The sequence below is a fragment of the Rhinatrema bivittatum genome, chromosome 6 (assembly GCF_901001135.1).
Source record: "Rhinatrema bivittatum chromosome 6, aRhiBiv1.1, whole genome shotgun sequence".
Taxonomy (NCBI): domain Eukaryota; kingdom Metazoa; phylum Chordata; class Amphibia; order Gymnophiona; family Rhinatrematidae; genus Rhinatrema; species Rhinatrema bivittatum.
In genome coordinates this window covers 3,495,895-3,518,448 of record NC_042620.1, presented here as the reverse complement: position 1 = coordinate 3,518,448, position 22,554 = coordinate 3,495,895, and the positions used below count along the sequence as shown (strand labels likewise).

The 22,554-nt window shown below is 48.2% G+C and overlaps 1 protein-coding gene across 1 annotated transcript in view; it reads right to left on the bottom strand.

The window, feature by feature from the left end:
- LOC115093343 (adenylate cyclase type 10-like) overlaps positions 1-22,554 on the bottom strand; it is a gene marked incomplete in the record, with an annotated part of 787,628 nt that overhangs the window by 135,393 nt on the left and 629,681 nt on the right. The window contains 1 exon segment of the mRNA XM_029604970.1: positions 3,924-4,080. Within this exon segment, the coding sequence (XP_029460830.1) occupies positions 3,924-4,080 (157 nt within the window).

The following is a 22,554-nucleotide window of genomic DNA, read 5'->3' as shown; positions in this document are numbered from 1 at the left end:
TTCATAGCTCGGCTGACTTTTAACCCCAAATCTGGAGTGTCCCCCTCACGAAACAACAGGTCCATAACTGACATATGGAATGGGAACGATTTAGCTGGACCCCGGAGTCCGACCATCACTGGATCCACCGCCCCCATCCGCGACTCTTCCGGAGAGACCTCAATCCCCAATTTTTCTAGAATTGCCAGAATGAGAGGTCCTAACTCATCCTTACGGAATAAACGCACCACCTTGGGGTGATCTCCCTCAACCATAGGTGTCCCTGTTTGCTTGGAAGGCTGGATCTGGGTATCCGGGTCTGAGTCTGCATCAGGTCCTTGTGGATCATGTGGAGGGGTGTACCCCACATCTGAGGTATCCAAAGATGAAGTGTCCACCGGACCCGAAATAAACCAGAGAGGATGCTTCGATTTCATGGCTCCTACCTCTGGTGGGGACTTGAGCCGCACATGGGTCGCGTCGGCTTCCTTGCTGTCATGAGAAGACACTGGGGCTGTTTGAAAGCCCCTGCTACCCTGTTTCTTTGCTGTTTTCTGGGCCTTAAAGGCCTTGTGGAGCAGCAATACAAAGTCAGAGGAGAATGAAGAAGAAGAATCTTCTGAGACACCCCCCCCCCGGGGTCCCTTCCCGACGAATGTCCCTGATCATCCTGGAAAACGCCTCCCCCCCTCCCACGGAGGCCCAGGCTGTGGTGAAAGAGGCGGAGGGGAATTCCTCTCCTCCAGCGCAGCTTGCTCCTGAGCCCTGAAAACCTTTAATATGGCCTCCGTTCCCGCGTTGAGCAGGAACGTGTCTGAGGGCTTACTGCTAATATCGAGCCTCCCAGGCTCTCGCCAACGTCGGGAATCACCTACGCGGGATATTTCGGCTGCTGCTTTCCCTGACGAGCCCTCCCCTCCTGAGAGGCAGTCAGAACAGATTCTGGCTCTGGAGAGCCGCGCGCACTTCCGCACGCCGAACAGGCCGCACCACGCGGCACAGTGAAGGAACTAAATTTAGCCCGGGAGCACGGCCAGAAAACGCAGTCTGCAGCGCAACGTCGGTGAATCGGGGGGGGGGGGGGGGGGGAACGGAGAGGATGCTGGGCCGGCCGTGACAGAGATAAAAAATAAGATAACCTTTTTTTTTTTCCTTTTAAATCAGAAGCTCTGTGTCCGTCCCCCTCCCCCCCCCTGAGGGTGAGTGAACCGGGCTCCCCGGTATCACCCTCAGCTGCTGCGGAGGTCAGGGTACCGGGTCCTCAATCCTCTGCTCCTCAGCCTCTATTACCAGGACCTGACAACCCCCTGGGAGGCTCAAAAGCTCCTAATCCTTTTGTCCTTTTCGCTCTTTTTTTTTTTTTTTAAACCATAAGCCAATCAAAATCAAGCTCTCCAATCAAAAACTAAGTCCTTATTTTATTTTATTTAAAAGTTTTTTATATACCGCACATGGGGTCACTTACGTGTCCGTCTAGGCGGTTTACGATTTACATACACAATAAAAACAATTTGAACATAAGACACAATAAAACAAAATAAAACCAAATTAATTCTACAGCGAATACTAGCTAATCCAGACTGAAGGGATTTGCAGCTCCACCATCTGCTGGAGACAGAGAAATACTGACAGACTCTAGGTGGCACCCCAGGAGTATAGGACGGAGTCGGTAAAACTTCTCTGTCTCCATCTGCTGGAAGGGAGGCAAAACCCAGGAGTCTGGACTGATCTGGGTACGTACAGGGAAGTACACGTGTTATTCTAGTATATCACATAGAGACGCACATAGGCATATGCAGCACAGACACATGTGGTATTGTAGTATATAACACACAGAGACAGGCAGGACAGGCACACACAGTACTGCAGCATAAAACACACTGAAGCACAGAGGCATGCATAGGCACATGCAGTGCAGGCATATGCAGTATTCCAGTGTATAACACAATGAGGCATGGAGGCTCAGGCAGCACAGACACATGCAGTATTCCAGTGCATAACACACTGAGGCATGGAGGCTCAGGCAGCACAGACACATGCAGTATTCTAGTGCATAACACACCGAGGCACAGAGATAGGTAGCAGAGTCACACGCATTATTCTAGAATAAAATACACTGAGGTACAGAAGCACATGCAGCAAGGCACACACATTATTGTACTATATAACACAGAGGTATGCAGCACAGGTACACATGTTATTCTAGTATATAACACGAGAGACACATAGGCATATGCAGCACAGACACACATGGTATTGTAGTATAAAACACACAGAGATTTGCAACACAATCACACGCAGTATTCTAGTATATAACACACGGAAGAACAGAGGCACATTCAGTACAGGCACACGCAATACTCTAGTATATAACACACCGAGGCATGGAGGCACATGGAGCACAGGCACACGCAGTATTCTAGCATATAAAACACACCCAGGCATAGAGGCACATGCAGTATTCTACTATATAACACAGAGGCATATGCAGCATTCTATTATATATAATACACTGAGGTACAGGCAGCACAGGCACACCCAGTATTCTAGTATATAACACTCAGAGGTACAGGCAGCACAGGCACACTCAGTATTCTAGTATATAACACTCAGAGGTACAGGCAGCACAGGCACACCCAGTATTCTAGTATATAACACTCAGAGGTACAGGCAGCACAGGCACACTCAGTATTCTAGTATATAACACTCAGAGGTACAGGCAGCACAGGCACACCCAGTATTCTAGTATATAACACTCAGAGGTACAGGCAGCACAGGCACACTCAGTATTATAGTATATAACAGACAGAGGTACAGGCAGCACATGAACACCCAGTATTCTAGTATATAACACACAGAGGTACACTCAGCACAGGCACACCCAGTATTCTAGTATGTAACACTCAGAGGTACACTCAGCACAGGCACACCCGGTATTCTAGTATATAACACTCAGAGGTACACTCAGCACAGGCACACCCAGTATTCTAGTATATAACACTCAGAGGTACACTCAGCACAGGCACACCCAGTATTCTAGTATATAACACTCAGAGGTACAGGCAGCACAAGCACACCCAGTATTCTAGTATATAACACACAGAGGTACACTCAGCACAGGCACACCCAGTATTCTAGTATATAACACACAGAGGTACACTCAGCACAGGCACACCCGGTATTCTAGTATATAACACTCAGAGGTACACTCAGCACAGGCACACCCAGTATTCTAGTATATAACACTCAGAGGTACAGGCAGCACAAGCACACCCAGTATTCTAGTATATAACACACAGAGGTACACTCAGCACAGGCACACCCAGTATTCTAGTATATAACTCTCAGAGGTACACTCAGCACAGGCACACCCAGTATTCTAGTATGTAACACTCAGAGGTACACTCAGCACAGGCACACCCAGTATTCTAGAATATAACACACAGAGGTTCAGGCAGCACATGAACACCCTGTATTCTAGTATATAACACACAGAGGTACAGGCAGCACAGGCACACCCAGTATTCTAGTATAATAACACACTAAGGCACAGGCACATGCAGTATTCTAGTACAGATTTTCTCAAAGCTGCCCTGGAGGACACCCAGTCAGTCCAAGTTTTAAGGATATCTGTCATGAAAATGCATGAGATACAATTTGCATGCCATGAAGGCAGTGCCTGTAAATTTATCTCCTGGATATTCCTGGTGGATATCCTGAAAATCTGACTGTCTGTAGGTCATGCGGTTCATGTTTTAGAGGCTCTTGTCTAGTACAGGGACACACTGTAATACTGCATGTAACAATAAGAGCTACTGAAATACTCAAACTAATCTCTGCATGGTCTGAGAAGGATTATACACATTGGAAGTAGGAGATGTCATGTCCTGGTTTACATACAATAACAATGTTTTGGATGTGACAGTGTTTAGTAAATTGCTCACCTTGGCTTCATTTCTGGATTTCTCAGCACAGTTGACCTGCATGACGACAGCGAGAGTGGCTCGCAGCTTACCCTGGGACCAAGCGCTCATACTGTATATCTGCCAGAGCAGGGCGAGGCAATGGATCTGCTGGTGTATGTATGGTAATTCTATCTCACTGAAATACAGCAAACAGTCAGCAAAGTTAGGAAAATAAATGAATGACTTATTATATATATACCCAACCATCGCTTTCCCTGAGAACGGCCAATTATTCATCCTCCTGAAAGGCTGGGAATTACTCCATGTGATGGCACATTTATTTATTTATCGAGTTTTATATACCGTCGTTCGGTATCGCCATCACAACGGTTTACAATGGGTTGAATTCCACAAACATAAAAATCATGCAGCAGTTTATAAGAAAGATTTTGTCATGCTTGTAAATATTCTTTCTAAGAGTCCTTTAGGTATATGTATGTATGGTCTGGAATAGCCATTTAAGGATAGTGTCATTCGGAGTTTCGTTAGGCTTTAGTGAACAACCATGTTTTTATTCTTTTTTGAAGGTTTTGTTGTGTTCTCAGTTCGGTTGGGAGGGAGTTCCAAAGTTCAAGGCTTCCTAGGGATATGGCTCTCTTCCGAGTTGAGATGAGTTTGTGACGAGATGAAGGGACTTTGAGTAGGCCTTTGTTCGCTGATCGGAGATTGGAGTTTTATAGATTCGCTGAGCCAATTTGTTTGTTTTTCGTATATTATTTTGTGAGTTAGGGATAGAATTTTGTAGTCAATCCTATATTTTATTGGAAGCCAGTGTAGAGAGATGAGGGTTGGAGTAATGTGATCGCATTTTCTTGTTCCTGTGAGTATTCTGGCAGCTGTATTTTGTAGGATTTGGAGAGGTCGGATGGTGGTGAGCGGTAAGTTGAAGAGCAGATAGTTGCAGTAATCTAGGTTGGAGAAGATGTTCTGAAATCATTGTGTGACAGGAATGGTTTTAGTTGTTGTAATGTTAGGAGTTTTTGATATCCGGCATTCTGAATCATCTGTAGTGGCTTGGTGGTAGAGATGGGTAAACCTAAGAGGAGAGCGTTGCAGTAGTCTATTTTGGCAAATATCAAGGATTGGAGAACTGTCCTGAAATCGTGGAAGAATAGGAGGGGTTTGAGTCTTTTAAGAACCTGGAGTCTGTAGAAGCAATCTTTAGTTGTGATGTTGATCATTTTCTTTAGGTTTAGGCGATTGTCGAGAATTACCCCCAGATCTCTTACATGCGTATGAGCGAGCTGGGTGTTGTGGAGGGGCTGTGGGAGGGAGTTATCGTGGTCGGAGGAGATGTGGAGGAGTTCGGTTCTTGCAGTATTAAGGACCAGGTTAAGATTGTTGAGGAGGCTAGAGATGGATTGTAGGCAGTTATTCCAGTGTGTGAGAGCTTTTGAGATGGATTCTGTTATAGGGATCAGAATCTGCACGTCGTCTGCGTAGAGGTAGTGTATTAGTTTGAGATCTGTTAGCAGTTGGCAGAGGGGGAGGAGGTAGATGTTGAAGAGGGTGGGAGATAAGGAGGATCCTTGTGGTACACCAAGGGAGGAATTTGTGGAAGGTGATTCTTTATTATTAATTTTTACTTTAAAGCTTCTGTTGCTGAGGAAAGACTTGAACCAATTGTGGACTGATCCGGATATACCAATGTCAGATAGGAGATTCAGGAGGATGGAGTGGTTGACGGTGTCGAATGCCGCCGAGATGTCTAGCAGGACTAGTAGAAAGGAGTGGCCTTTGTCTATTCCCATAATAATGTGGTCTGTTAGTGAGATGAGGAGGGATTCCGTGCTGCTTAATTTGCGAAAGCCATATTGTGATGGATATAGGATGTTGTGATCTTCTAGATAATCTGAGAGCTGGGTGTTTACCACTTTCTCCGTTAGTTTAGCTAAGAATGGGAGGTTAGAGATGGGGCGGAAATTGGCTAATTCTCTAGGGTCTAGATTGTGTTTCTTAAGGAGGGGTTTAAGGGAAGCAGTTTTAAGTCTGTCTGGATAAATCCCTTGAGATAGCAGGCAGTTTATAATGTTGGTCAGTGGTCCAGAAATCATGTTAGGGATAAGAAGCAGGAGTTTGGAAGGAATATTGTCTGCTGGGTGGTTGGATGGTTTCTGTTTCTTAAGGAGGGATTTGATTTCCCTGGGGGAGGTTAATTCGAAGTTGTCAAGTTTGGTTCCAGTGGGGGTGTGGAAATTGTCGCATGCGGCGAGTGAGGTAGAATTGGTGGGGAGGAGTGCAAGAGTGTTTGAAATCTTCTGTTGGAAGAATAATGCTAGCTCGTTGGCCTTGGATAGTGCCTGTTCGTCTGGTATCGTCGGAGGGGCTGGCTTTGTGATTTGTGATACATAAGAGAAAAGAGCTTTGGCATCAAATTGGAGAATGTGGATTTTATTGGCATAGAATTCTCTTTTTGTCTTTAGAATGGAGGTCCTGTAATGATGTAAGGTTCCTTTGTATGTTGAGAGTGTAGATGAGTTGGGGGTTTTGCACCATCTGCTTTCTTTGTGCCGTAGGTCTTGTTTCATCCTTTTCAGTTCAGAAGTAAACCAGGGTTGATTTCCTTTTTTTGCTGGATTAATTGTTTTGGACACTGCGGGGCATAGTTTGTTTGCTACTGCTTTGGTGATATTATGCCAGGAGAGTACGGCTGAGTTGGGATTGGATAGTTCTAAGTTTGAGAGTTCCACGGAAAGCTGATCACTAAGTATATCGGATGCACAGGGTTTCCTGAAGTGTATGGTGGAGAGGCGATGTGGTGAGTATGTCTGTTTATTTATGGAGAAGGAGGAGTTTATCAGGAAGTGGTCTGACCAGGGGATTGGGGTACATGAGGGTTCCATTGTGCAGGAGAAGTTAGAGTTGATGAAGATAAGATCCAGAGTGTGTCCAGCTTTGTGTGTAGGGTTGTTGATGATCTGATTGAATCCCATTGCGTTGAGGGAGGCAAGGAAGGCTTCACAATTGGTGGATCGGGGTGAGGCATCGATATGGAGATTGAAATCTCCCATGATCATGGTAGGAAGGTCTGTGTTGATGTGCTTCACTATAGATTCGATAAGGGGTGAGGGATCAGATTCTAGTACTCCTGGTGGTGCATAGACTAGCAGTAATTAAAGTTGTTTTGATTTGACTAGACCCAGTTCCAGTTTGGACTCAGACTTGAGAGTATGTGATGTAAGTCTGAGTTCTTTCTTGGTGGCTAGAAGAAGACCGCCCCCTCGATTTTTGTGCCTGTGGAATGCAAAGATGTCATATATGTGAGTGGGTAGTTGGTTGATTAGCGCAATATCTGAGTTTTTTAGCCAGGTTTCTGTGATGGCACAGATGTCTGGGTTAGAGTCCAGGAGATAGTCGTTGAGAATGTGTGTCTTTTTAGTCAGAGATTGTGCATTGACTAGGGTTACTGAGAGAAGAGCGAGCCCTAGGAACTGGGTCAGAGGGGTGATCATGATTGGGATGAGAGATCTGGAAACTCTTGGTGGAGTTTCTTGAGTAGGAGGAATGCCAGAGTGGTAGCGGTGGTATCTGATAGGGATTTGAAGGGTTAGCATTTTATCTAGGATCTCCGTTGGCGGGATTGGGCGTGAGGAGCTGAGAGTTAGATGCTGGAGAAGTGGGAGTCCAATTGGCTTTATATCTATAGAGGATGTGTAGAGGTTTGAAGCTCAGAATGTAGGGTGAGAGCGTGATTGAGTGAGAGAGGGTGTGGCTATGGGATGAGTTTCTTTAGAAGGTTTAAGGTAGCGTGGTTTCCGGAGTTATGGGGTGGGCAGGCGTGTCGCACTAGAGGACCCTTGTCCTCTTCCTCTTGCTGTGGCGTTCCGGAGTCGGGCTCGGTGATTGGGTTGGGAGCCCCTACGTGGTTGCCGTTTGGAAGACTGTTGGGGTTGTCTGGATGGTAAGGGTGAATGCTGAGAAAGGCTGGATGAGAAATGGGATAGCAGTATGAATATTAGAGGAGTTTATATATGCAAACGAGTTCTTCTGAAGGAAAAGCCAGGTTTTTAGTTTTTGTTTGAATTTTTGCAGGATGTGTTCTTGGCGAAGGTTGGTGGGCAGTGTATTCCATAGGGTGGGATTTGCAATGGAGAGGGTGCACTCTCTAGTGGAATTGTAGTGGGTGAGTTTGGGTGAGGGAGTATTTAGGGTTGCAGAGTGGTGGGAGTGCATGGGTCTGTTGGTATTGCGGAAAGTGAGGGAGTTGTTGAGCCACTGCATATTTTGGTTGTGTAGGGTTTTGTGTATAATGGTGAGGGTTTTGTATTTAATACGTTGCTGGATGGGGAGCCAATGTAGGTCTTTGAGAATGGGGGTGATGTGCTCATTCCTGCGTGTGTTGGTGAGGATACGAGTGACTGCGTTCTGGAGCATTTGGAGGGGGTGATGGAGATTTTGGGAAGGCCGGGGAGGAGAGCGTTGCAGTAGTCGACTTTTGTAAAAATGGTGGATTGGAGCACTGTCCTGAAATCGTTGAAGTGTAAGAGGCATTTTTAGTTTTTTAGTATTTGTAGCTTAAAGTAACAGTCCTTCATGGTGGTGCTGATGTGTTTTTTAAGGTTGAGTTGGTCATCGATGATGACGCCAAGATTTCTTACGTTGTGTGAGGTAGGGATTGAATTTGGGAGGGAGTTGATTTAGGGTAGCGGTGAGGGGATTGTGATGGGGGGAGATTATCATGAATTCTGTTTTGACGGTGTTGAGTGCAAGGTTAAGGCTGGTGAGGAGGCTGTTTAAGGCAGAGAGGGAGGTTTCCCAGGTTTTGAATGCATTGGGTAGGCAGTCCATGATGGGGATGACGATTTGTACGTCATCCGTGTAAATGAAATGGGTAAAACCAAGGTCAGAGAGTAGGTGGCAGAGGGGCAGGAGGTATATATTGAATAGAGTCAAGAGAGTGAGGAGCCTTGGGGGACTCCTTGAAGAATTGTGTTGATTGATGTTTGTGCTGGGGCTTGTGGATTTGTTTAAGGTAAGGCTTGCTTTGATGAATGAGTGATCAGACCAGGGTACTGGGGTGCAGGAGTAAGAGTCTGGGTGTATGAGATTGTTAGTGAAGATGAGATTGAGGGTATGTCCTGCTCTGTGTGTGGGATCGTTTATTAATTGGGTGAAGCCCATTGCTTGAAGTGAAGTTAGAAAGGCATCACATGGGGGGGGGGAGGGGAATGGTGTCAACATGTAGGTTGAAATCTCCAAGGATGATGGCAGGGGTATTCATTGAAATGTTTTCAGCTCTGCATTCAATGAGAGGGGAGGAGTTGGTGTCAAGGAGACTTGTAGGGGTGTATACTAGGCATATTTGTAAGTGTGGGGATTTGAATAGTCCAATTTTGAACTTGGGGGTAGGTCTAATAGAGTGGGGTATCATTTTAAGTTCCTTTTTTGCAGCGAGTAAGAGACCTCCACCTTTTTTTTTTTGGGCCTTGGTATTGAGAAAATGTCATATGTGTTTAGAAGGAGTTGGTTCAGTATGACTGTGTCAATTTCTTTGAGCCATGTCTCCATTATGGCACATACGTCAGGTTTGTTGTCAAGCAGGAGGTCGTTGAGAATCAGTGATTTTTTGACAATGGACTGAGCATTGAAGAGAAAGAGGGTGATAGCTGTGAGGCTGATAGCTGTGAAGCTGATAATCATGCCCACACCACTCTCTCGAGTGGTGTGGGCATGATTGGGATTAGATATGAGTATAGAGTTATTTTCACTTTCGAATAATAGAAGGACTAGGGGGCATTCCATGAAGTTAGCAAGTAGCACATTTAAGACTAATCAGAGAAAATTCTTTTTCACTCAAAGCACAATAAAGCTCTGGAATTTGTTGCCAGAGGATGTGGTTAGTGCAGTTAGTGTAGCTGGGTTCAAAAAAGGTTTGGATAAGTTCTTGGAGGAGAAGTCGATTAACGGCTATTAATCAATTTTACTTAGGGAATAGCCACTGCTATTAATTGCATCAGTAACATGGGATCTTCTTAGTGTTTGGGTAATTGCCAGGTTCTTGTGGCCTGGTTTTGGCCTCTGTTGGAAACAGGATGCTGGGCTTGATGGACCCTTGGTCTGACCCAGCATGGCAATTTCTTATGTTCTTAGGGTGTTATGATGTGGAAGGTGATGTGTAAGGCGTGATGTGTAAGGCGTTTGGCATAGTAATGTTTGATGGAGGGGATTGGGTGTATCTGCATGTTTAAAACGGGTGGATTTTGAGTGTGATTGTTGCTGGGGCGAGTAAGTATCAGGAAGGGAGGAAGTGGGAAAAAGGCTAAAGGAGTTGTGTATTTATGATGTAGTTAAGAGAGTGGTGAGGATGAGTGTGGTCTGAGAGGAATGAGACTAAGCATGTAGGATGATTTAGTGTGTTGGGAGTTGAGGGAGAAGGCGTGCGGTTTGTGGGGCATGGGAACAACGCTAAGGGGCGCGCCAAGGGGCAGGCTCCTTGGTTGTGCTCCTTAGGTGCGCGATGCCAGAGGACATCTCCTACTTTAAAGGTGAGTGGTAAGTCCGCATCCGATGACGTTGTTTGAGGGCGGGGTCCGGCGTCGAAGTAGGCCGCAGGCGTCCAGCAGACTCGATTTCTGCGCGGGCCATCCGAGGGCACCCTGACCCCGGTGGGTCAGCGCCGATCGCGCGGGTGCGGCTGCATCTGGGTCGGAGGGCAGTGCGGGACAAGAGGGCGAGCAGAGGATGTCTCCTACTTTAAAGGTGAGTGGGAAGTCCGCATCCAATGACGTTGTTCGGGGCGGAGTCCGGCGTTGAAGTAGGCCACAGGCGTCCAGCGGGCTCGATTTCTGCGTGGGCTGTCTGAGGGCACTCTGACTCTGGTGGGTCAGCGTGGGTGCAGCTGCGTCTGGGTCAGAGGGCAGCGCGGGACAAGAGGGCGAGCAGAGGACATCTCCTACTTTAAAGGTGAGTGGGAAGTCTGCATCTGATGTCATCGTTCGGGGCGGGGTCCAGCGTCGAAGTAGGCCGCAGGCATCCAGCGGGCTCGATTTCTGTGCGGGCCGTCTGAGGGCACCCTGACCCCAGTGGGTCGGCGCCAATCGTGTGGGTGCAGCTGTGTCTGGGTTGGAGGGCAGCGTGGAGGAACTGGGTCGGAGGGCAGCTCGGAGGAACTGTTTTAATGTACGGTTCGTCCTCTCTGTCTGTCCATTGGCCTGCGGAAGGTAGGCTGATGTGAGGTCCAAGGATATGTCGAATTTTTTGCATAGCGATCTCCAGAATTTTGCTGTGAATTGCACCCCTCGATCGTATAGGATGTGTTTTGGGAGACCTTGGAGATGAAAAATGTGGCGGATGAATAGTTTTGCCAGTTCTGGAGCCGAAGGTAGACACGGAAGCGCCACGAAATGAGCCATCTTTGAAAAGCAGTCTAATGCAACCCAGATTGTGTTGTTGCCACTGGATAGAGGTAAATCAACAATGAAATCCATGGCCATGAGTGTCCACGGTTTGCTAGATGCCGGAAGTGGTTGAAGAAGCCCCCAGTGGTGGCCTGCCGGTGGCTTTTGACGAGCGCAGATAGGACACGATTCTACATATGCATGGACGACTTCCTTCATGGTTGGCCACCAATAGAACCTTTGCAGAGTGGAAAGGGTTCTAGCTTGTCCAGGATGGTCTGCGAGCAGAGAGTCGTGTGCCCATCTGAGGATCTTTCTTCTGAGCGGTTGAGAAACCAACGTCTTCCCGGCTGGAACCATGTGAGTAGCGGAGAGGAGCACCCTTGTAGGGTCAATGATGTGCCGTGGAGTATTAGGAACATCTTCCGTGGTGAATGAATGGGAGAGTGCATTGGCTCGAACATTTTTATCAGCTGGCCGGTATTACAAGAGGAAATTAAACAGGGTTAAAAATAAAGACCAACGGGCCTACCTGTAGTTCATGCGTTGAGCATGATGTAAGTACTCAAGGTTTTTGTGGTCTGTGTAAACTGTGATTTGGTATTGTGCTCCCTCGAGCCATGGGCGCCATTTCTCGAAGGCCAATTTAATCGCCAACAATTCCTTGTCCCCAATTCCGTAACTTCTCTCAGCAGGGGAGAAGCGTCAGGAAAAAAATGAGCAGGGGTGCAAGGTGTGATTGGCTGAGTGTTGGCTGAGAACTGCGCCAACACCGACATCAGAGGTGTGTACCTCCACGATGAAGGGTCATCGAGGATCCGGGTGGCATAAACACTGTTCTTGAAGGAATGCCTCCTTGAGTTTCTGAAAGGCAGTTATGGCTTCTGGAAACCACTGGGAGGGAGTGGATCTCTTTCGATTCATAGCTGTAAGTGGAGCGGTCAGGGTTGAATAATGGTGGATGAACGATCTGTAGTAGTTAGTGAAATCCAAGAATCTTCTCAATGCTTTAGGGCCAGTGGGTTGTGGTCAATCCTGAATACTCTTGGTCTTATGTAGATCCATCAGAAATCCTTGGCTAAAGACCACGTAACCTAGAAAAGGGACGGGCTCCTGGTGGAAGGAGCATTTTTCCAGTTTAGCATATAACTGGTTGTCCCTTAATCTTTGTAAGACATTGGCGACGTCCGAATAATGGCTCTGAATGTCTTGCGAGAAAACCAGAATGTCATCCAGGTATACCACTATGCAGCTATAAAGCATGTCCCTGAAGATTTCGTTCATCATGTTTTGAAATACTGCTGGGGCATTGCAGAGGCCAAATGGTATTACTAAATATTTAAAATGGCCATCACGGGTATTTAATGCTGTTTTCCATTCATCACCCCGGCGTATCCTGACCAAGTTATATGCACCTCTGAGGTCCAATTTCGTGAATATTTTGGCCCCTTGGAGCCTATCAAAAAGTTTGGAGATTAATGGCAATGGATAGCGGTTCTTCTAGGTGATTTCATTTAAACCGCGGTAATCTAAACACGGCCGAAGGGAACTGTCCTTCTTTCCCACATAAAAGAACCCAGCTCCAGCCGGGGACTTTGAAGGCCGGATGAAGCCTTTTGTCAAATTCTTTTGAATATATTTAGACATGGCCTTGGTTTCTGACAGAGAAAGTGGGTACATCCTTCCTCTGGGAGGTTCAGTGTTGGGTAGCAAGTTCATGGCGCAATCAAAAGGGCGGTGAGGCGGTAGAGTGTCTGCAGCTTTCTTGAAGAATACGTCCTGACAAGAGGAGTACTGCAGTGGAAGACCCAGAAGAGATGTAGTAGTGGTCAAACAAGGCATAGGAGTCACGACCTCTAAACACTTCCCATGGCAAGACTTGCTCCATTGAGATAGTTGTAAGGTGCTCCAGTTGAATTGTGGTGTGTGCGTTTGTAGCCATGGCATGCCAAGCACCACAGAATGTATAGCCTTATCTAAGACCAGGAAGGAAATGGTCTCTGTGTGCAGTAACCCAGTGCGGAGTCGGATTGGTGTAGTAGAGTAGGTAACTTCGCCTGGTAATGACTCGCCATGAATTAATGACAACAGCAATGGCTTAGGTGTCCAGACGGTGGGGATTCATAAGTGCTCCACAAGTTGTCTAAGTATAAAGTTCCCACAGGCCCTGGAGTCCACCAGAGCTAGTGTGTGGAATTCCAAAGCATCCGAGTTAATGGATACAGGGAGTGTTAGTAGAGGAGCTGGTGCGGTCAGGCCTAGGAGGAGTCCTCCGGCAGAGCCTAGACCTGGAAGTTTCTCAGACAGAGTGGGCAGGAGGGTACCGCATGGCCTGGCTGGCCACAGTACATGCAAAGACCTGATCTTTGCCGATGACGTCTTTCTTTAGCAGATAGATGGCTGCGACCCATTTGCATAGGTTCCTCTTCTTCAATACTGGGTGCAGGAACGGTCTGGGTGGTAGTTGTTAGCCGAGTGTGAGAAACCCCTGATGATATCTTCTTGGATCCCCTAGCCTCGTGTGACTGCTCACGCAGACGACGATCAATGCGACTAGCTAGGTCGATAAGGTTCTTATGGCCTGGATTGGCCACTGTTGGAAACAGGATGCTGGGCTTGATGGACCCTTGGTCTGACCCAGTATGGCATTTTCTTATGTTCTTATGTTCTTAAGGGAGTCCAAGGTGTCAGGGAGTTCACGTGCTGCTAATTCGTCTTTAATATGTGAACTTAACCCTTCCAGGAATATGGCATGTAGGCAGCCCAGGTCCCAGTGCAATTCTGAGGATAAGGTTCTGAATTCAATGACATATTCAGCCAGCGTTCTGGAACCTTGTTGTAGATGCAGAAGTTTGAATCCAGCCACGGTCCTGCAACTGGGGTCGTCAAATACAGAGCGAAATAGGATGAGGAAGCCTATTAAATCATTGAGAATTTGGTCCATTTGCTCCCACAGGTGCGACACCCAGGCTAAAGCTTTCCCATCCAGGAGGGATAAGATGTACATAGTTTTGGACCCTACGTCTGGAAAATATGCAGGTTGCAAAGAAAAATGCATGCTGCACTGGTTCAAAAAGCCCCTACATAACAAGGGGTCACCTGCGAAGTGAAAGGGTGCTGGTAAGGGCACCGGAGGCCAGAATGGCAACAGTCTGGGAAACAGCATTTGACTTGGCAGGCTTTGAGGCAGAGTCCAGCCGAGAGTTTAATTGGTTGATGGCGTTAGCCAGATTTTCTAATACCTTTTGTTGCTCTGAGATTCGCTGGGCCAGGCCAGGAATGGCCTGAATTGCTGAGACCTGTGCTGGGTCCATGGAGTTAGCAATCTGTTGTGATTTGTAGGTGTGTGGGCCCTTGGGCCACGGTGAGAGGTGGTACCACCCATAGGGAGGAGCCCTGTGAGGCTCACCACAGGTAGGCATGATCTCAGCGGATGGCAGACACAGCTGTGGAACAGAGTCTTTATTATAGAGGTATAAAGGCACAGCCCGCGGAGTGGGGGGTGCAGGAGGAAATAAGCAGAACAGAGTGGAGGGGGATACCTCAGATGTGGAGATCCGGTAGTGGCTGGCGAAGCGGGGTACGCTGATGAAGTCTCTCTGTAGTGGTGATATGGCAGAGTGACCTGCGACGCAGGGTATACAGAGGGTCTTGTAGATGTTGCGGTAGTGGCCTGCAGCGCAGGGTACACCGGAGCAGTTCCTCACAAGAGATAGGAAGTAGAAGTACTCACAGAGTAGCAGTTTCAGCAGAGCTCCTGGGGACAGGAACAGACAGCAGACTAAGGCAGAAGGCCCTCTGAGGAGCGGATAGCCAGAGATAAGGAAAGGCCCCCGAGGAGCGGGTACCCAGAGCGTCTCGCCAAAGTATAGAAGCTGGAACAGGAAGTCCCTAAGATGAAGCACATTCAGCAACAGGGGAACTCCTTGCTAACTCGACAGTAGGCAGAGCTGGTCAGGTTAAGTACAGCAGGGTGAACACATCATCTGGAGGGGACACCCCCGAGGTTCCTGCCATGATGTGTTTAAGACTGACCTGTGGGCGCGTGCGCCTATGTGATCCCGAAGGCAAGGTAGCGATCGGCAGTGCCCACTGTCCCAGGAACGCCAGCAAGGTCGGCTGTAGCTGGCGGAAGCCACCATTCTCCCCATAGGTGACAAGGCAGCAAAGAAAGAGGTGGGCATCAGTGGTCACAGCCGTCTGCAACCAACGGGCGTAACAGTACCCCGGGGATTTTGATTTCCTCGGATGAGAAATATGGACCTGTTTAATCAGGTCCTTGTCGAGGATGTTGGCTGCGGGCTCCCAACTATTCTCCTCGGGACCACAACCTTCCCATGAAATGAGGTACTCCCAAAGCCTTCCATGCTTCCTCACATCTAAAATATCTTCAACCTGATAGGTGATATCCTCTTCAGGTGGTTTCTTTGAATATTCAGACAATATGAGGGGCTTCAAGAGAGATATATGGAAGGCATTGTGGATTTTTAAAGAAGAGGGTAGTGCAGGCTGTAGGTAACTGGACCCAGGCGGCGAAGTAGGGCGAAGGGCCCATTGTATCTGGGTGCAAAGCGAGCTGAAGGCATTTTTAGGCAGATGAAGCGGGTACTGAGCCATACTTTATCTCCGGGATTCAACTGAGGGGCAGCTCGGTGATGGGCATCGTAGAATGTTTTTGCCTTTTGGCCGGCTTGCTGGAGAAGTTGTTTGGTATGCTCCCAGAGTTGGTGTAGTTCTTGCGCCGAGATCTGGGTGTTGTGTTTGTGGCATTGTGGACCCTTGGTCACTGTGCAGATGACTCAGCCCATGGGGAGGAGCCCCGTGGGGAACACAGCGATAGGCTAAACTCAGATAGCAGACACAGATGGAATGGAAGGCTTTATTGTACTGCTGTGGGTAGATGGAATGAAGCAGGAAGATAAGGCACTGAGGTCCACAAGATGCCAATACGTTCAACAGTCTCAGAAGTAGATTCTCACCCAGATGTTTCAGAGAGGCGGGGACTTGCAGTGCCGAGCCTGGTGGGTGGTGCTGGAGCACCGGATCGCAAAGGTACTCACAGGAGATTAGGCATCTTCCTGGTAGAGAATGGTGGGACCGAAGGTCCGTGATACGGGATACTAGAACGATAGGCCCTCGAGGAGTGAGTACCCGGTAGCCCAGAGGTCCTGTAGAATAAGAGAGAGAGAGAGAACTTTGAGGAGCAGTTGCCTCAATTAGTAAGGCCCTGAAGGGAGATGGAAGTGAGAGACCTCCGAGGAGCGGGTATCTTGAGCTTCAGAAGGAGCGAGGCCCTTGGAGTGTAGAGCGGCATCTAAGTGAGCAGCTTAGAGCGGTCAGAGTAGCTTAACCGAAGTCCTTGCTAACTCAATGGTGGTAGCGAAGCGGAGGTTTGAAATACCCAAAGGTATTGATGTCATGCGGTGGGGACGCCCCCAAGATTCCCACCACGATGTGTATTTGAGCATAGGAGAGGTGCGCGCGTGCAGCCTAGGAGGTCACGGGATTGAGCATGGTGGACTGGAATGCCTATGCTAGACTGGAGACGCCAAGGCCCTCGGCACCGGAGGTAGCCATCTTGCCCAAAGAGGAGGAAAAGGGAAGAAAAGAGGTAAGGCAGAGCGGTCGCAACAGTACCCCCATCAAAGGGCCCCCTCCAAGACCTCTTCCAGGTGGTCTGGGTTTTCGTGGGTGTGCCAGGTGGAATTGATGAAGCATCTCCTTATCTGTAAGTTGGCCAGTGGTTCCCAGGAGTTCTCTTCTGAACCATAGTTCTCCCATGAGATGAGATATTCCCATGTCTTGCCTCTTTTTCGTACATCATATTTTGAAAGACTGCTGGTGCGTTACTTAAACCGAAGGGCATGACGAGGTATTCAAAGTGTCCATCACGGGTGTTAAAAGCAGTTTTCCATTCGTCTCCTTCTCGAATACGCACCAAGTTGTAAGCTCCCTTAAGATCCAATTTGGAGAATATTTTGGCTCCCTGGAGCCTATCGAACAGTTAAGAAATTAAGGGCAGGGGGTACCACTGGTAATCTCATTCAGACCCCTGTAGTAGATGCAGGGGCGTAAGTTGCCATCTTTCTTCCCTACGAAAAGAAGCCTGCACCAGCAGGAGATTTGGAAGGTCTGATGAATCCCTTTTTTAGATTTTCTTGGATGTAGGTAGACATTGCTTTAGTTTCGGCTACTGACAGAGGATAAACTCTTTCTTTGGGAGGTTCTGAATTAGGTTTCAGATTTATGGCGCAGTCGAACTCTCTGTGCGGTGGAAGAACATCAGCTGCTTGCTTTGAGAAAACGTCCTGGAAAGAGGCGTATTGTGGAGGTAAACCAGGTAGTGATGGAGTAGTGGACATGCAGATGAGCGGTGAAACTTCCACCAGACACAGACCATGACAGTCTGGTCCCCACCGGGACAGTTCCAACGTGGCCCAATTAAATTGAGGCATATGGTCTTGAAGCCAGGGCAGCCCTAATACTACCAGATGCATGGCTTTCTTTAATACTAGAAACGAAATGGATTCTGAGTGTAGCGCTCCAGTGCGCAGGCCAATGGCCTGGGTGGTCAATGAAACTTCTCCATGGATAGAGGACAATAGCAAAGGCTTAGCTATTGGTGTGGTAGGAATCCGTAGATGTTCAACTAAGCGCTTCAGAATAAAATTACCGCCTGCACCGGAGTCAATGAGAGCGAGAGTCTGAAATTCAAGACCTCTGCAGAGCAGTGATACTGGTAAGAATAATGGAGGGGTAGGAGAGGTGAGGCCCAGGAGAAGTCCTCCTGCAGATCCTAGGCCGTCAGTGTCCTGGACAGATGGGACAAGTCTGGACTGCGTGGCCCGATTGGCCACAATACATGCATAACCCCATACGCTTGCGGAAACATCTCTCCTTGGAAGTTAAGTGGTTACAGCCTAATTGCATAGGCTCTTCTTCCTCTAAGGATGCAGATGGTAAGCCAGAAGCAATCAGCACAGGTTTAGGATGGTTAGCCCCCACAGTAGACTTCCGTGGACTCTTTACTTCCTGAGTTCGGTCGCGGATGCGGCGGTCAATTCTTCCAGCCAATTCCATCAGGCCCTCTAGGGTATCTGGCAAATCACGAGCCACTAACTCGTCCTTTAGACAAGAGTTGAGACCCTCCATGAATATGGCACGCAAGCATCCAGTGTCCCAATGTAATTCAGATGCTAAGGTCTTAAATTCAATTGCAAAGTCTATAAGCGGCTTGTTACCTTGCTGAAGATTGAGAAAAGCAGATCCAGTGACAGTCTGGCGAGTCGGGTCATCAAAAACAGACTTAAAAAGTTTTAAGAATCCTGGTAAGTCATTCAGGATAGGATCTTCACGTTCCCATAACGATGAAGCCCAGGCCAGGACTCTTCCTTCTAGGAACGAAAGGATGTAGGTGGTCTTGGAAGCTTCAGTGGGAAAGAGGGTAGGCTGTAATGAAAAATACATGCTGCATTGATTAACAAACCCTCTGCACATCTTGGCTTCATCCATAAAGCGGGTAGGCATGGATAGAGGCACAGAGGTCTTGAGGGTTACCACTGGAGACAGCAATTCCTTTACAGGAGGAGCTGAAGAATTCAGTTGAGCGTGTAACTGATTGAAGGCAGTAGCTAGGCTCTCCAAAACTTTTGTTGTTCCGTGATCCGCTGGGCTAGGCCAAGGATGGCCTGCAGATCCACGAGCTGAGCCGAGTCCATGGAGTTTGTGGCACTGTGGACCCTTGGTCACTGTGCAGATGACTCCGCCCACAGGGCGGAGCCCCATGGGGAACAAAGTGATAGACTAAACTCAGATAGAAGACAAGAGATGGAATGGAAGGCTTTATTGTACTGCTGTGGATAGATGGAATGAAGCAGGAAGATAAGGCACTGAGGTCCGCAAGGTGCCAATACGTTCAACAGTCTCAGAAGTAGATTCTCACCCAGATGTTTCAGAGAGGCGGGGACCCGCAGTGTGGGCAGCGCCAAGCCTGGTGGGTAGTGTTGGAGCACCGGATTGCAAAGGTACTCACAGGAGATTAGGCGTTTTCCTGGTAGGGAATGGTGGGACCGAAGGTCCATGGTACAGGATACTAGAATGGTAGGCCCTCGAGGAGCGAGTACCCGGTAGTCCAGAGGTCCTGTAGAATAAAAGAGAGAGGCCCCCGAGGAGCGGGTGTCTTGAGCTTCAGAAGGAGCGAGGCCCTTGGCGTGTAGAGCGTCTAAGCGAGCAGCTTAGAGTGGTCAGAGTAGCTTAACCAAAGTCCTTGCTAACTCAATGGTGGTAGCGAAGCGGAGGCTTGAAATACCTGGAAGTATTGACGTCATGCGGTGGGGACGCCCCTGACGTTCCCGCCATGACGTGTAATTGAGCGTAGGAGAGGTGCGCGCGCGCACGCTCTAAGCGGCCATGGGAGTGAGCATGGCGGATTGGAATGCCCATGATAGACTAGAGACGCCGAGGCCCTTGGCACTCAGCATCGGAAGTAGCCATCTTGCCCAAAGAGGAGGAAAAGGGAAGAAAAGAGGTAATTTGATTATTTACTCTTTCAGATAATACAAGGACTAGGGGGCACTCCATGACGTTAGCAAGTAGCACATTTAAAACATACTGGAGAAAATTATTTTTCTCTCAGCGCATAGTTAAGCTGTGGAATTCATTGCCAGAGGATGTAGTTACAGCAGATAGTGTAACTGGGCTTAAAAAAGGTTTGGATAAGTTCCTGTTGCATCCGTTGGAGTTAGACGGCTTTGCCCCTTATGCCTCACCTTTTTCTCGGCTCTTCCCGCTTACCTTGGGAAGATGGCTACCGCCGTGTCTGCAAGTCGCCCTCTCTGGCGTCCCCGGAATGGCTATGACATTGCCTCGCGCCATGTTCCTCCCAAGGGCCTACTAGGGTGCACGCGCTACCCACGTCTTTATTCCAGCTATGGCGCGAACCTCGTCGGCGTCCCCCTCAAGTGACATCACGCCATCTGGGTATTTAGCCTGCCCTTACTTGCTAGCTAATCGAGTTATCAAGGACTGGAAATTGGATTGGATTTGTCCGGTCTAAGCTACTCTGCCGCTTCTGTGCTGCCGCTGGAAGCTCTCTCTGCCCTTTGGGGTAAACTCTAACCTGGGTACCCGCTCCTCAGGGGCCCTCTGCTTTATTTCAGGTGCCTTACTGGGATCAGGTACTTGCTCCTCGATGGCCTGCTCTCCCTACCTCGGTGCCTGTACCATCTACTTCTGCCTGGTGGAATCGCCAACCTACAGCTACCATCTAGTAAGTAATCTACTCTCAGTCTGTCTCATCTACAGCTTTGCCTTGCTGGGAAACCTACACTGGAATTCCCCTATACCAACATGGTGAGGCGGGTTCCCTCTGCCGAGGGTCCCGAGACTGCTACCTCTGGATCACCTCACTACTGCCACCTCTGGGGGTATGCATCAAGCTGTACAATAAAAGATCTAATTCTGTGTTTGTGCGTCCTGAGTCTAACCCAGCATTGTGGCTCCCCACGGGGCTCTTCCCCGTGGGCGTGGCCATCTGCCACAGTACCCAATAATCCACGCAAACACCGCTAAACCATAACAGTTCCTAGAGGAGAAGTCCATAAATTGCTATTAATCTATAAGGAATAGTAGTTTGGGATCTATTTAATGATGGGATCCTGCCAGGTACTTGTGACTTGGATTGGCTACTGTTGGACACAGGATGCTAGGCTTGATGGACCCTTGGTCAGACCCAGTACAGCATATCTTAAGGTCTTTCATTATGTAAGGTGTCAGTAGTGTTCTGATAAACGCATGCAGATATCTGTGCAGTGACTCGAGAAGTGACAGAGGTGGGCTTGGTGCTGTTGGTACACCGACGATTAAGTCCTGTAGCGACTTGTTCACAGCATGCTGCACTCGCTTCTCCACCTCCTCCTCAAAGATCGCTGATGCCAAGACTGACTGGGATCCCGGAGGTGTGACCAGGTCCTCTTTGTAACTGAGAGGAGGATCGGTGATGGACACTAGAACCAGTGAGGGCCATGGTGAACCACTGGGAGTTATAAAGGACTGGCACTCCTCATCTTGGGGTCACTTTAGAGACATTGCAGTCAAGGCTGCTTCATCTTTATGCCCAGCACCATGAATTAACAGGGCCTGATGCTTCTTTGGCTTTCTTCAATACTCAGATTGGTCCTTCCCCAGTGTCGAAGTCGAAGAAAATAAACTCGATGTCTTCAGCCTGGGAGAAGTGAGCATTGGCCCATCTCTGGAGTCCAAGGAAACCATCGTTGTTGATGGAACTGATAACCTCACCAATATTGATGGCTCAATGGCCACTGGTGTCGCTCTGAGGTCTCTCAATGTCAATGCCTCCGATGCTGATGTCAATTGATTGGTCTTCCAGAGCCCGAAGAGCTGATCCATCTTCTCCAACCAGGTCCGGTATCCATTTTGGGGCATCTATGCACACTTGCTGCAACCTTGGACAACATGCGATGCCCCCAGGCAGAGGACACATCTATCATGGTGGTCCATGATAGACACAGTCCTCGCATACTGAGGGCATCACCAAACCTTGTTGATGACATGTTATCACAAAAGTAAAGGAACGCAATGTTGAAATCGATGGCAGTGGTTGTCCATGGTAGTAGGCTACCAAGTGCACCACACTTGGTAGTAGGGATTGACCACAAAAGGAAACTTAGTAATACATTGCAAATCCTGGCTAAAATTATAGGGAGGGGGGAGTGTACCATGTGGATGCGTTATCCCGATGATGCAAACATTTTTAGAAACAGCAAAAAATTCTGAAAAACTCCTATAAAGAAGACAAAGTAGAGAGACTCAACTTCACCCTGAAACACTGGGCTCTGCAGAAAAGAAGAGACTGAGGGGACCCCGCATGGCTGCATGGTATAATGCATGCTGGAGCATGATTAGAGAGGCTCAGTCAAAGCTGTAGAAAGTTTGATATGTTTTCTCTGCTGGATTCCATCGGATGATGTCACCCATGTTTGAGGATTGCCATCCTGCTTATCTTCAGAGAAATTAGTATTACTTAATCAACACTCCCTTTGACATGGCCGTATTACCCAATCAGCAGCCTCTATGACACAGTACTATTACCCAATCAGCACTCCCTATGATATGGTAACCAAGGAGTACTCCCTGTGACAGAATATTATTGCCCAATCAGCATTCTCAGTGATACAGTTCTCTAATGAGTACTCCATATGACAGAGTACTAATACCCAGTCAACTCTCCCTGTGACACAGTTCACTACCTAGTG